The 12,370-nt window shown below is 38.6% G+C and overlaps 1 protein-coding gene across 1 annotated transcript in view; it reads left to right on the forward strand.

The window, feature by feature from the left end:
• The window catches only part of CSMD3 (CUB and Sushi multiple domains 3), a 669,496-nt gene that overhangs the window by 591,724 nt on the left and 65,402 nt on the right, over positions 1 to 12,370 (forward strand). Inside the window, exons 54-56 of the mRNA XM_087706764.1 lie at positions 4,452 to 4,625; positions 6,237 to 6,410; positions 11,111 to 11,296. Coding sequence (XP_087562890.1) covers positions 4,452 to 4,625; positions 6,237 to 6,410; positions 11,111 to 11,296 — 534 coding nt within the window. The remainder of the gene's footprint in view (positions 1 to 4,451; positions 4,626 to 6,236; positions 6,411 to 11,110; positions 11,297 to 12,370) is intronic.

The following is a 12,370-nucleotide window of genomic DNA, read 5'->3' on the forward strand; positions in this document are numbered from 1 at the left end:
GGAGAGAAGCAACTTATAACTAAGGAGAAATTTCCTGACAGTTACCATGTTTTCCCCAAAATAAGACAGGGTCTTATTTACTTTTGACCCTTGAAATAAGCACTTGGCCTTATTTGGGGGGAGGGCTTATTATTTTTGAGGTGCAGGAGGCAGTGAGCATGGTCACCTCATGACTGCTGCTGTGTTGCAATATTTTCAGGGACGGCTTATTTTGGGGGAGGGCTTATTTTAGCATAAGTCCAATTGGGCTTATTATTCGGGGAGGTCTTATTTTCAGGGAAACAGGGTAGAACAATTAATCAATGAAACAACTTGCCTCCAGAAGTTGTGAATGCTCCAAAACGGGAAGTTTTTAAGAAGATGTTGGATAACCATTTGTCTGAAGTGTAGGCTTTCTTGCCTAAGCAGGGGGTTGGACTAGAAGACCTCCAAGATCCCTTCCAACTCTTCTATTCTATTCTATTCTATTCTATTCTATTCTATTCTATTCTATTCTATTCTATTCTAATGCATTTATTTGTCAACATCACTCCTCAAGAACAGACTAGCTTCATTCGGACCTATTACATATTTTTCCTTCCTCCTAGTTTCACAAACATGCAACACATCTATTTTTCTGTCGTTTCATTTCATTTCATTTGTGAAATTACGTTCCTTTTGGAGTTACCCTTTTTGCATACCAGGAAACAATCTTGATGATGCCCTTCTACTTAGAGATATATTGATTGAAGGAGCAGTGTCTAAGTGGGGGAGGAGGAGAAGTGGGGAGGAAAATACCAATTTGTCAGTAAACTGAGGCTATTTCTCTATCACAATTCTCAGATAAAATTCTTAAAATGTAATCAGAATCTTGCCGAGAAAGATTACCTTTTCAGGTTTATCTTTTCATGTATCTTTTTTTCTGCATTATGCAGTAGGAAAGTTGAGATTAACCAGGGAATCATGAAAATATGAAGAATCTGCCAGGCCTTGTAATTATAATTATGGAATTTATGGCTAATACACAAGATAAAATCAGCTGCTATTGTTAAAGAAACCATATTAATGTGTACTTTTGTATGGGTTGCCAGGGTGCTATTAATGCTATATATGTATTTAACTTGTATAATAATACTTCCCTTGAGTATTGTCGATTTTTGTCAAAATCTTGTCAATTTCTTTACAAAAAGAAGAAAACACGAGGGGCAATAGGGTGAAATGAATAAGGTGTTTGACTGGTACTGTGATGAGCCAGTATTTACTCCATCTTCAGCCATGGAAATTAATTGGGTGATATAGGGTACTCACAGTTGTTCAGGCCACCCTATTTCAGTGGCCTATTGTTGTGAAGAAAAATAGGAAGGAGTAGTACATATGCTATTTTGAACTCCTGAATGAAATGTGGAATATAATTCTAATATACAAATTAAATAATGAGAGGCCTGCTAAGCCAAAAACGGGGGTGGGAGTCCGTTTTTGCTCCCAGAAGGCTTCCCTGAGGCCTGCTAGGCCAAAAATGGGATGTGGGGGTGCTGAAAAAGAAAGAAGGAAAAAAGAGAGAGAGAGAAACAGAAGAGAGAAAGAAAAAAGGGAGAAAAATAGAGAAAGAAAGAAAAAGAAAGGGAAGGAGGGAGGAAAGGAAAAAGGAGAGGAAGGAAGGACTACAAACCTGGCACCAGATGCAGCTTCAGAGGATAATCCAAGGCTGGGAGGGACTTGGAGGTCATCTAGTCCAACCCTGCTCCAGTAGGACATTGTTAAATGAGTTTCTGTCTTTTAATTCTCCAGTTACATGGCTACATAGTCACATGACCCACACCAAGCCACGCCCACCAAGCCACACCCACAGAACCGATAGTAAAAAAAAATAGATTTCAGCACTGATTAGGCGCATGAGAAGTTACAGAAGTACCACACCATGAATGAGGAACTACAGAGAGTGTGGAAAGTAATAGGAAAAGTAGTACCAGCTCAGTACTTCTAAACTCCAAGAGGTTCAGTAGTTCCTTGGAATAACATCAGAAATCTCGGTCCAGAACAGTGCAGTACTAAGAATAAGTAAAATCCTGTGTAGACCCATCAAATTCCCAGATCTCTTGTAGAGAACCCAAGATTGAAAAAGGCACCGTCTGTAGCTTTGAGAAGGTTGGGCTTTTTCTTGGTATTTTGATGCTTTTTCCTGTCTCTTCTTTTTCAGAAACACACACATAAAAATCTGTATGTCCAAGAAAGGTTACCCTTCCCCCCTTCCCCGCACAAACACAACACCTTTCTGCTAGATTGTGTGTCAGACCTGGAAGCCGTCTTTTACCTTTGGGACTTAAGCCACATTTTCTATTGTGGGAAAATGGGAGGCGGGAGAGAGTGTGGGTGATTATAGTCATAATAATATTCTTTCTCAGAAAATCAAGGCCATCATGCCCTGCATCTGCGGTGAGGTGACTGGGAAGCATCTCCAGTTTTGGATGCTGCCTGATTGGATCATGTGGTGGACATGTGGATGCAGGAACTTGGTCTTTCATTTGGGTGTGGAACACCTGGAAGCTTTCAGATTCGGATTTTCCCAGATGTGCCAATATGACATCTCTCATTAAATGGAACTTTGAGAAAACTAAAGTCTTGGAGTTTTCTTTCATTAGGGGTGTTACCTGGAACACTGACATAGCAGCTTTGTTGCTGCTTCCTGCTCTCCAGTTATCGCAACAAAATTATCACAGCTTTCTGCAATACATCACTTTTTAAAACTATAGTTTTTTTTAAAACTATAGTACCCAGAAGAGGTCTCAGTGGGGTTGAGATTGAATCAATGAATTGAAGTGGATTCTGACCAGAACTTGAGAAAAGTTTTTTTTTTCTCTTTTCCTAAAGAAGTAATCAAAAGTGTTTCTTTGTTATGGACAATAGTTGAATAACTTTTTCATATTTTTAAAAAAGCTCCTTTAAATTTTAGGCCTCATTTTTAGGCATACATTGCAATGGGGTAAGAATTATGTAAATAGAAAAGAAAATCATCAAAAGAAAGTTGGGAACAAGGGGGCTAAAGATGCTTTTTTTCTAGAGTCAACTGGGCTTTCTGATTTTTCTTTGAAGACGTTTTGGTTCTCATCCAAGAAGCTTCTTCCTCTCTAAAGAAGGCAGGAGAATTCTTTAGGGGACTAAACATTTAGTGTGACTAAAAAAACCATACAAGTTTTAGTAGGCTTTTACTGTAGTGGGTGTTCTCATGTTCTTGTCATGGTCAAAGAGACATCTTTCCACTCTTTATCATAGACATCATTGAAAGAAGAACTTGAAGTACTTGAAGTGGCTGGGGATTTGCTCCCACTCATTGAAAAGAAAGGGAATTAAACAACCCACTCTGGGATGGTTACGTGTAAAGAGTTACCAATTATCTGTAATATTATCATTGTTAAAATCCCTGTGCATCCTCTTGTTCACAGCATAATGAAACAGCCATTCTCGAAGATGAGGTGGGGGGATAGAGTGGTTTCCTTGGAGATGAAATTGACTGTAAATTAGAGCTCTCACATATCGAAAATTGCATTATTTTATTTCCACAATTCATATATCATTTTCTTCCAAAGGAGGGCTGTGCCCTAATGCGTGTTAGCACTTAGCCAATGAAGAGAATTGAGGTTTGTGTGTCTGTGGAAATGAATTTTCTCACGCTATAGGTGTAATATTGCAGTTTCATCTTTAGTGTAGGTGTATTAACTTGAGTTTGTGAGTGAAGGAGTTGAGCCAACAGTTAAGCTTTTATTGTTATTTTTAACAAATATCGACAGCCATTTCTAATACATTTAACTATAAGTGGCTGGAAAGGTGGGTAAATGACCTCTCCCTACACACACACACACACACACACACACACACACACTTAAGAATACAGTTAAAATTCATGAAGGATAAGCATACTACTCCTGGCACAATTAATTTGGAGATAGGTTTGCTTTTCCCACTTAAGATAGAAATGAAGTTTCCAACAGGAATGGCAATAAAGAGCTTCATATATTTTGCTCCTTAATCCAATTTTGGAGTAATACAATAGTTAAAACATTTATCACTGGTTCAGCAAAGTAGGATTAATTGACATTACATGTGACCAAGGAAGATGTGGAGATATAGGGTCTGAATTATTTGTGGGAAAACTTGTTTTTTGCCAGTTCTGTGCTATTATGATAAAAATGCTTCAGAGAGATTGTGAAGAAATAGCCATCTAGTTGACTTTTCACAGATAGCTGTTTATTTCAAGGTTACTCAGTAGCATTGAAATCTAACAGTTCAACCATTTTCTTGACTCTTACAATATTTATTCAATGAAGACATAAGTTGCATGGGATAAAAGGTAAAATATGAAATATATTATCCGAATAGCAAATACAAAAGAGTAATATTAATCATATTGGTAGAAGAGGAAGAATGGTGTCCCCATTTTTAACTAATGTTGCATCCATATTTGTGCTTTATTTTAGCGGGTCATTGTGGAATTCCAGATCTTATCGTTAATGGTCAAGTGATCGGTGAAAATTATGGATATAGAGACACTGTTGTATATCAGTGCAGCCCTGGCTTTAGGCTCATTGGTTCTTCTGTACGGATCTGCCAGCAAGATCACAACTGGTCTGGTCAGCTTCCATCCTGTGTGCGTAAGTAACACAACAGAGGTTATCATGTGTTTTATGATATCTGGTTTTTCTAAGATGATGAAAGAGATAAAGCTGGAAGAAGAGCTAACAGTTAGGATTTTCTTGTTCAGATAAGTTGGGGCTAGGAAGGACCAGTCTGGAGACAGATTCTCCTGGAGAAAATCTATTCATGCAGTTGCTAAGAGTGGACATTGGCACATAATAAATCAATAATGCCAAGAATTCATAGCCAGAAGCATAGGATCGCAGCACATTTGTATCTACAGTGCTTGGAAAAAGCAGTGCTACACTGAAAGACCCCCCCCAAAAAAACCCCCACCTTAATTTATAATTGTACAGGATATTATTTTACATATTTTATTGATTAAAATTTAGTTTTATAATGAAATCCTATTAAAATACCATATTATATATTGCTATAATTTAGAAGTACAAATCTTCTTGTATCGTTCAATTCAGTATTTATTTTCCTGAAAAATAAATAAAATGGAAAATAAATATAGTCACAATGATATAGCCATTAGAATTTGATGTTCAGGTTTCAACATGTGAAAGTGTCAGTAATAGTGAATAGCATTCATATCAATAGGTTATCACCACCTATTGGTTTTTTCTTTCTTTCTTCAACATATCATTGATGTCAGTTGCGTAGTCGTGTCTGACCCATCGCGACCCTATGGACAATGTTCCTCCAGGCCTTCCTGTCCTCTGCCATCCCCCGGAGTCCATTTAAGCTCACCCCAACTGCTTCAGTGACTCCATCCAGCCACCTCATTCTCTGTCATCCCCTTCTTCTTTTGCCCTCAATCTTTCCCAGCATTAGGGTCTTCTCCAGTGACTCCTGCCTTCTCGTTATGCGGCCAAAATATTTGAGTTTCATCTTCAGGATCTGGCCTTCTAAAGAGCAGTCAGTGTTGATCTCTAGGACTGACCAGTTTGATTGCTTTGCAGTCCAAGGGATTCGCAGGAATCTTCTCCAGCACCATATTTCAAAGGCCTCAATTCTTTGGCCTCAGCCTTTCTTATGGTCCATGAATTTAACCAATCATTAGATTCATTAAACATTATCTTATGGAGTTTACGACATATGAAACAAAATATATGTTGTAAATAAAACTTAACCTTTCTTTTCTGGGATATTTTCCAACCTGCGGCATTAGTTGATATATTTTTAAATTGACTTTTAGGATATATTTAATTTAAATATATTAGTGATCCCTAGTATTTCTGGACTGTAAAGAAAATATAAAAGGATTATTTACTTTTTTGCAGATCAGTAGGGAGAGAACAAACTTAATTTATAAAAATAAAATCTGCAACAAAATATTCTGTTATCCCAGTCACCTTACTCTTTCTTCTGTCAGTTTTAGCTTTTGTATGATTCAGTATTCAGCATTCTGAAATATAGGGTACACTTACAAGTTAGACCATTAATGATTTGGATGTGTACACTGACAACACCATTGTTTTCTCATGCAACACTTTCTCCTTTCTGCGTAGAATCACCTGTGTAGTCTCCAAAATATCTCACAAAGTAAGAGATTAATATTGTTAGCTATGTAGTCTAATTATAACACTATTCCTTCTTTTTTTTTCTTCTTCTGATATTAGCTGTCAGTTGCGGTCATCCAGGGAGCCCGATTTATGGACGAACAAGTGGGAATGGTTTCAATTTCAATGATGTTGTGACATTCTCTTGTAACACTGGCTATGTTATGCAAGGACCAACAAAAGCCCAGTGTCAGGCAAATAGGCAGTGGAGTCAACCACCACCTATATGCAAAGGTAAGGGTTGAGGAAAGTTTGATAGATGAGATATGTCAAAGATAGTATTTTTTTTAATGAAAGGGGTGGGGACTTTAATGCTAGGGACTATGCTATTAATATTCCAGTTAGGCAACATCAAATGGAATAGTACTTTGGATATTTTTATTCTTAGTCTTCTGTTCAAATTGTTTTTAATTTACAGAAATGTCTGCAGCTAATGTTCAAAATGCTAGCTATGATCCATCCTTCGTACTCTCTGAGCTTATTTGTTTTCTTACAGATGTTTCATTACCCAAACTGGGTAACATCATGTGTGCATAGTGCACTGATAATGTTATATAATTTGGATAATCAAATGTCTTCAATAAACAGCTTAGCTCAGAGAGCATCAAGAAACCCTCATTTCAACCCAGAGCTACAACTATTTTCCTCTATCCATTTAATGCACCATTGGCACAATCGTATTTGATTAATGTATGCAGATAGTCCTCAATTTATGACCGTATTTGTGTCCACCATTTTAACTTACTTGTTAAGTAGCTCACCATCTTTTGTATCAGGCATTTTTTTTGCAACAACAAGGAAATAAGTGCAGTTTGCTAACAAAAATATTGTACACAGCCACATAACCATCACAAATGGCTGTAAATGCAGGTGGGATACCAAGCACCCACAATCCACTCATGTGACCATGGAAGAGGTGGCCTTCAGAACTTCCAATCTGGGTCATAAGTCTTTTTTTTCTCCAAAACTATCATAACTTCAAATGGTTATTATGCAATTAGTTGTAAGTTGAGGACTACCTGTAGTTGGAAAACTATCAGGAAATCCAAGGTCATATGCTATAAAATAAAAATATCACAGCATATTGTCCCTGTATTATTGTCAAAAGAACATTATGGACATATTTATGGAATCGCTTATATTTAAGGAACTTTTTATTGGTAACCTACTTTTGTAGAAGTATTTTGTGTGCAGGTAACAGACTTTCCACAATAAATGAAGCATGAAACAATGCATAAAACCATGTCCAATGTACTCTGAATTTGTTTTTCTTAATATGCTTGTCGTCTTTTTCACATTTTTTTTGTGTGTTTGTTTGGAGCTACACAAATTCTGTAGTTTGGGGCGGTGAGTGCCTCCACGTGTGTACTGGACCCGTGCCCCTCCTGGCTGGTTGCGAACAGCAGGGAGGTGACACGGCTGGATCCAGGCGATAGTTACTGCCTCCCTTCGGGAGGGCTTCTTTCCCCCTCTATTAAAGACAGCGGTGGTGAGACCCCTCCTGAAGAAGCCATCTCTAGATCCAGCCATCTTAAATAACTATCGTCCAGTCTCCAACCTTCCCTTTGTTGGGAAGGTTGTCGAGAAAGTGATGGCCTCTCAGCTCCGGTGGTCCTTGGATGAAACCGATTATCTAGATCCCTTTCAGTCTGGATTCAGGCCTGGCTACAGCACGGAAACTGCTTTGGTCGCACTGAGCCAGGGACGGGGGTCATGCCTCCGTCCTAGTGTTTCTTGACCTCTCAGCGGCCTTCGATACCATGGACTATGGTATCCTTCTGCGGCGGTTGCGAGAGGTGGGGGTGGGAGGCACCGTTCTTCGGTGGTTCTCCTCCTACTTCTCAGACAGATCGCAGTCGGTGTTGGTTGGAGGACAGAGGTCAACCCCTAGGCCCCTGAAATACGGGGTGCCACAGGGTTCAGTCCTGTCCCCCCTCCTGTTTAACATCTACATGAAGCTGCTGGGTGAGATCATTTGGCGGCACAGGATAAAATATCACCAGTATGCGGACGATACACAGTTGTATCTGTCCGCCCAGTGACAACTCAGTGAAGCTGTTGATGTGATGTATCAGTTCCTGGAGGCTGTTAGGGTCTGGATGGGGGTAAACAAGCTTGCACTCAATCCTGACAAGACTGAGTGGCTTGTGTGTTTCCCTCCCAATAATTGGCTAAGTATTCCATCTCTCAGGCTGGGGGGTGAAATTCTACGCCCCTCAGACAGGGTTCGCAATTTGGGAGTCCTCCTGGATCCACAGCTGACTTTAGAACATCATCTGTCGGCTGTGACCAGGGGGGCATTTGCCCAGGTTCACCTGGTGCACCAATTGCGTCCCTACCTGAACTGGGAGGCTCTTGCAACAGTCACTCACGCCCTTGTGACCTCAAGATTGGACTACTGCAATGCACTCTACATGGAGCAGCCCCTGAAGACCATTCGGCGACTTCAGCTTGTCCAGAATGCAGCCGCGCGATCGATCGTGGGTGCACCCCAGTACACCCACGTTACACCTATCCTCCATGAGCTGCACTGGCTGCCTATTGGTCTCCGGATACGCTTCAAGGTGCTAGTCGTCACTTATAAAGCCCTTCATGGTATTGGACCTGGGTACTTGAGAGACCGCCTGCTGCCAATTACCTCCCAAAGACCCATCAGATCCCACAGATTAGGCCTCCTCCGGATTCCATCTACCGGCCAATGTCGATTGGCGACCACCCGGAGGAGGGCCTTCTCTGTGGCTGCTCCAGCCCTTTGGAATGAACTCCCCGCGGAGATCCGGACCCTCACCTCCCTTCAGGCTTTCCGTAAAGCCGTTAAAACCTGGCTGTTCCGACAGGCCTGGGGTTGATGAGTTCCCTTCCCCGCTCGAATTGTGTGACTGTTGATTGTTTTTAAATTTTCTCTGTATCCTGTTTGTTGTTTTTGCCTTGTCTGTATCACCCCCTCCCCTGGGTTTGTTAGCCGCCCTGAGTCCCTCCGGGAATAGGGCAGCATATAAATGAAATAAACCTACTATAACCTAACCTAGATGTTCTCTTTTAAAAAAACTTTGCATCTTCTGATAATTTAACATTAACACATTACTTGGAAAAGATAAATGATTTGAAGGGGGTCACTGAACATTAATTTATAATAGTTTAAGCTTTATTTTTCTAAAGTTCAAAGTTAATGTGTGTATTGATTGCAGTTTCTTTTTGAAAAGCTGTAACATCCAGGAAATTTCATTTGTTTTAAAAGGGGAAAGTGAAACAAATGAGTTGCTTTAAAAACAACAGCTTACAGTATATCCATTTTCTTTCAAACCAGTTCTTGAACATCCTGAGAAATAAATTACTTAGTGTAAAAATTAATCAAAACTGTCTGTTGGCGGCTAGTTAACTTCTTAAATAACTTCAAGGGAGCAAGTCCTTATATGAAAAGTTAAGCTAACCTATTCCCTAATAGTAGGAAATAAAGAAAGTGGGGGGGGGGAGCCAGAGCAGTAATCACACTATGAAAACCATTCAGGAAATGTGTAAAAAGTAATTTTTAAAAATCCATACTGAAGTGTGTTGTATTGCCACTTACCTTTTATTTAGCATTCCAGCAATTCTTACTGTTGAGTTATGTTTTTACTTTATGTAATGCATTGTGTTATTTTCTTAGATGTAAACTTCATATGTTGCTCATAATTATATTTCTTTATTTTATTATTTTTATTCTGGTTTGTGTATGTCTGTGTTATGTTCTAAAGTTTGAGTAGGTGGCTTTTTTCTTTCAGTTTTCTGAAATTGGTGTAGGGTTTCCTGCTTAAGCAGGGGATTGGACTGGAAGACCTCCAAGATCCCTTCCAATTCTGTTGTTCTGTTCTGTTCTGTTCTGTTCTATTCATCTAACCTGCAACTCTGAAATTTTCTGAGACTCCTTATTGACCAAGTTCTAAACTCACATAATAAGACTTAACTTTTCAAATCAGTCAAGTTGGGATAAGTGCTGGTATATTTCTCCCACTAAAGGACACTTCTTTCTCACCCAATGCTTTAATCATCAGAGCAGCAAACACCAATGCTATTTATTTATTTATTTCCTATGGTGCTGTGATGAAAATTAGTTAAAAATGAGAAACTGCCCTTAACTTAAACGATTTCTCCATATAGAATGATGATGATAGGGAGGAGAAACATGTTTAATGCATGCTTTATAGCTGATGTGATGGATATGGCTGCCACGGAGAAAGCGTAAGACTGTGAAGTTCAGAGTTTGAAATTACTTAGCTGCACCGCTGGTTAGCATGATAGAAATTATTGAATGTGTCTGGGCCGATCTAGCAAGATATACTGTTGTGCAGACCAAGAACACTAGGTATGCTCAATAAGTTGCCTAATTATTTTTGACAAGACAGATAATGACTATAAAATGTAATTTTCATTCAGGGCAATATTTTGCAGGTGCTGCAATCTTTTATATTAGCTTTAGGAAGTTTGTCCAAAGAGCTCCTTATTAAATATTATATACGAAGATTATGCAATTATGTGGTTACCTATAAGCAAGATGTGTATGCTTACTTACAAGAAAGCATTTTCATTAATAGTATTTCTCTCCTAATGGATGTGAATTGGAAATAAAGGTAACTCATTTTTAAAAAGGAATGTGGATATTAAAAAGTACTGCTGTACTTCAGTATTAATTATGTAGGGTTACAGAGACAGAGACAGTAGCATTAGGTTTTATTCATATAAAATCATCACTCATTACAGAATACATACATTATAGAATGTATATGTACAGAATACAATGCATACATTTTTCAAGTTTTTTAGTAAACAAAAAATGCATTAAAACACACCGTTTTTATGTTCAAGCATTAATTAATGTTACCTTTACACAACTTTGATATTATTTTCTAATGTGAAATATACAGGCCATGTCAATTTCTGTTATTGCTCTTGTTTAGTGGTCAACTGTTCGGATCCAGGAATCCCTGGAAATTCTATAAGAGAAAGCAAAATAGAACATGGAAATTTTACCTACGGTACAGTTGTTTTTTATGACTGCAGTCCAGGATATTTTTTATTTGGGTCTTCAATTTTAGTCTGTCAGCCGAATGGACACTGGGATAAACATCTGCCAGAATGTATTAGTAAGTATTTTAAAATATTGGTACTTATAACTAAAAATTTGCATGAAGAACAATATTAAACACTTGTATTTAAAGAGCTTCACAGCTGTTATCCAGTTGCAATTGTTAGAAAAGGTAAGGTAAGTCAGTGTCTGAAATAATATGGACTATTGGGATAACCAATTAAATATGAGTTTATAGTGTGCAGTGGCAACCAAAAAACTAATGCAATCCTAAATTGCATTAACAGAGGGATACAGTTAAGATCAAGTGAGATACTAATACCACTCTATATAGCCTTAGTAAGATCACACCTAGAATACTTTATTCAGTTTTGGTCACCACACTATAAAGAAGATGCTGAGACTCTAGAAAGAGCGCAGAGAAGAGAGAAAAAAAGATGATTAGGGATCTGGATGCTAAAACATAGGAAGAACGGTTACAGGAACTGGACATTGCTAGTCTAGTGAAGAGAAGGACCAGGGAAAACATGATAGGGGCTGCCACAGAGAGAAGGGGGTCAACCTGTTTTCCAAAGCACCTGAAGGCCAGAGAAGGAATAATGTATGGACTCTGATTGAGGAGAGTTTCAACCTAGAAATAAGGAGAACTTTTCTGACAGTAAGAACAATCAACTAATGGAACAGGCTGCCTTCGGAGATTGTTGGAGCTTCAACATTGGAGGATTAAGGTCTCCTGCTTGGGTGAGGCGTTGGGCTAGATAACCTACAAGATCCCTTCCTACTCTTCTTCAATTGAAGCTTCTTAGATGAGAAGCGAAATGTCTTCAAAGAAAAAACAAAATACAATTGCCTTTTGAAAAAGCAATCTTTGGGACAACCAGGACCTGGATAACTGAGAATCTTCATAGACAGTAGAATTTCTTCTTTGTTTTTTTTTAGGTGGTTTTTCCTATGTGGAAAACAGTATGATTTTCTGACTGAAATTATCCCAGTTCAGTCCTCTGAGATTTCTCTGATGTCTAAGATGTCAATGTGTAATCATCTTTTCATATGCTGAAATTTCCTATGTTCATGTATTTATTTTATTTACCTGTAAAGCCCTCATCGATCTACCAGAAATGTTTCACATTAC

Source organism: Thamnophis sirtalis, unplaced genomic scaffold (genome assembly GCF_051295495.1).
Source record: "Thamnophis sirtalis isolate CommonGarterSnake01/CBP01778 unplaced genomic scaffold, rThaSir2_p1.2 scaffold_2, whole genome shotgun sequence".
Taxonomy (NCBI): domain Eukaryota; kingdom Metazoa; phylum Chordata; class Lepidosauria; order Squamata; family Natricidae; genus Thamnophis; species Thamnophis sirtalis.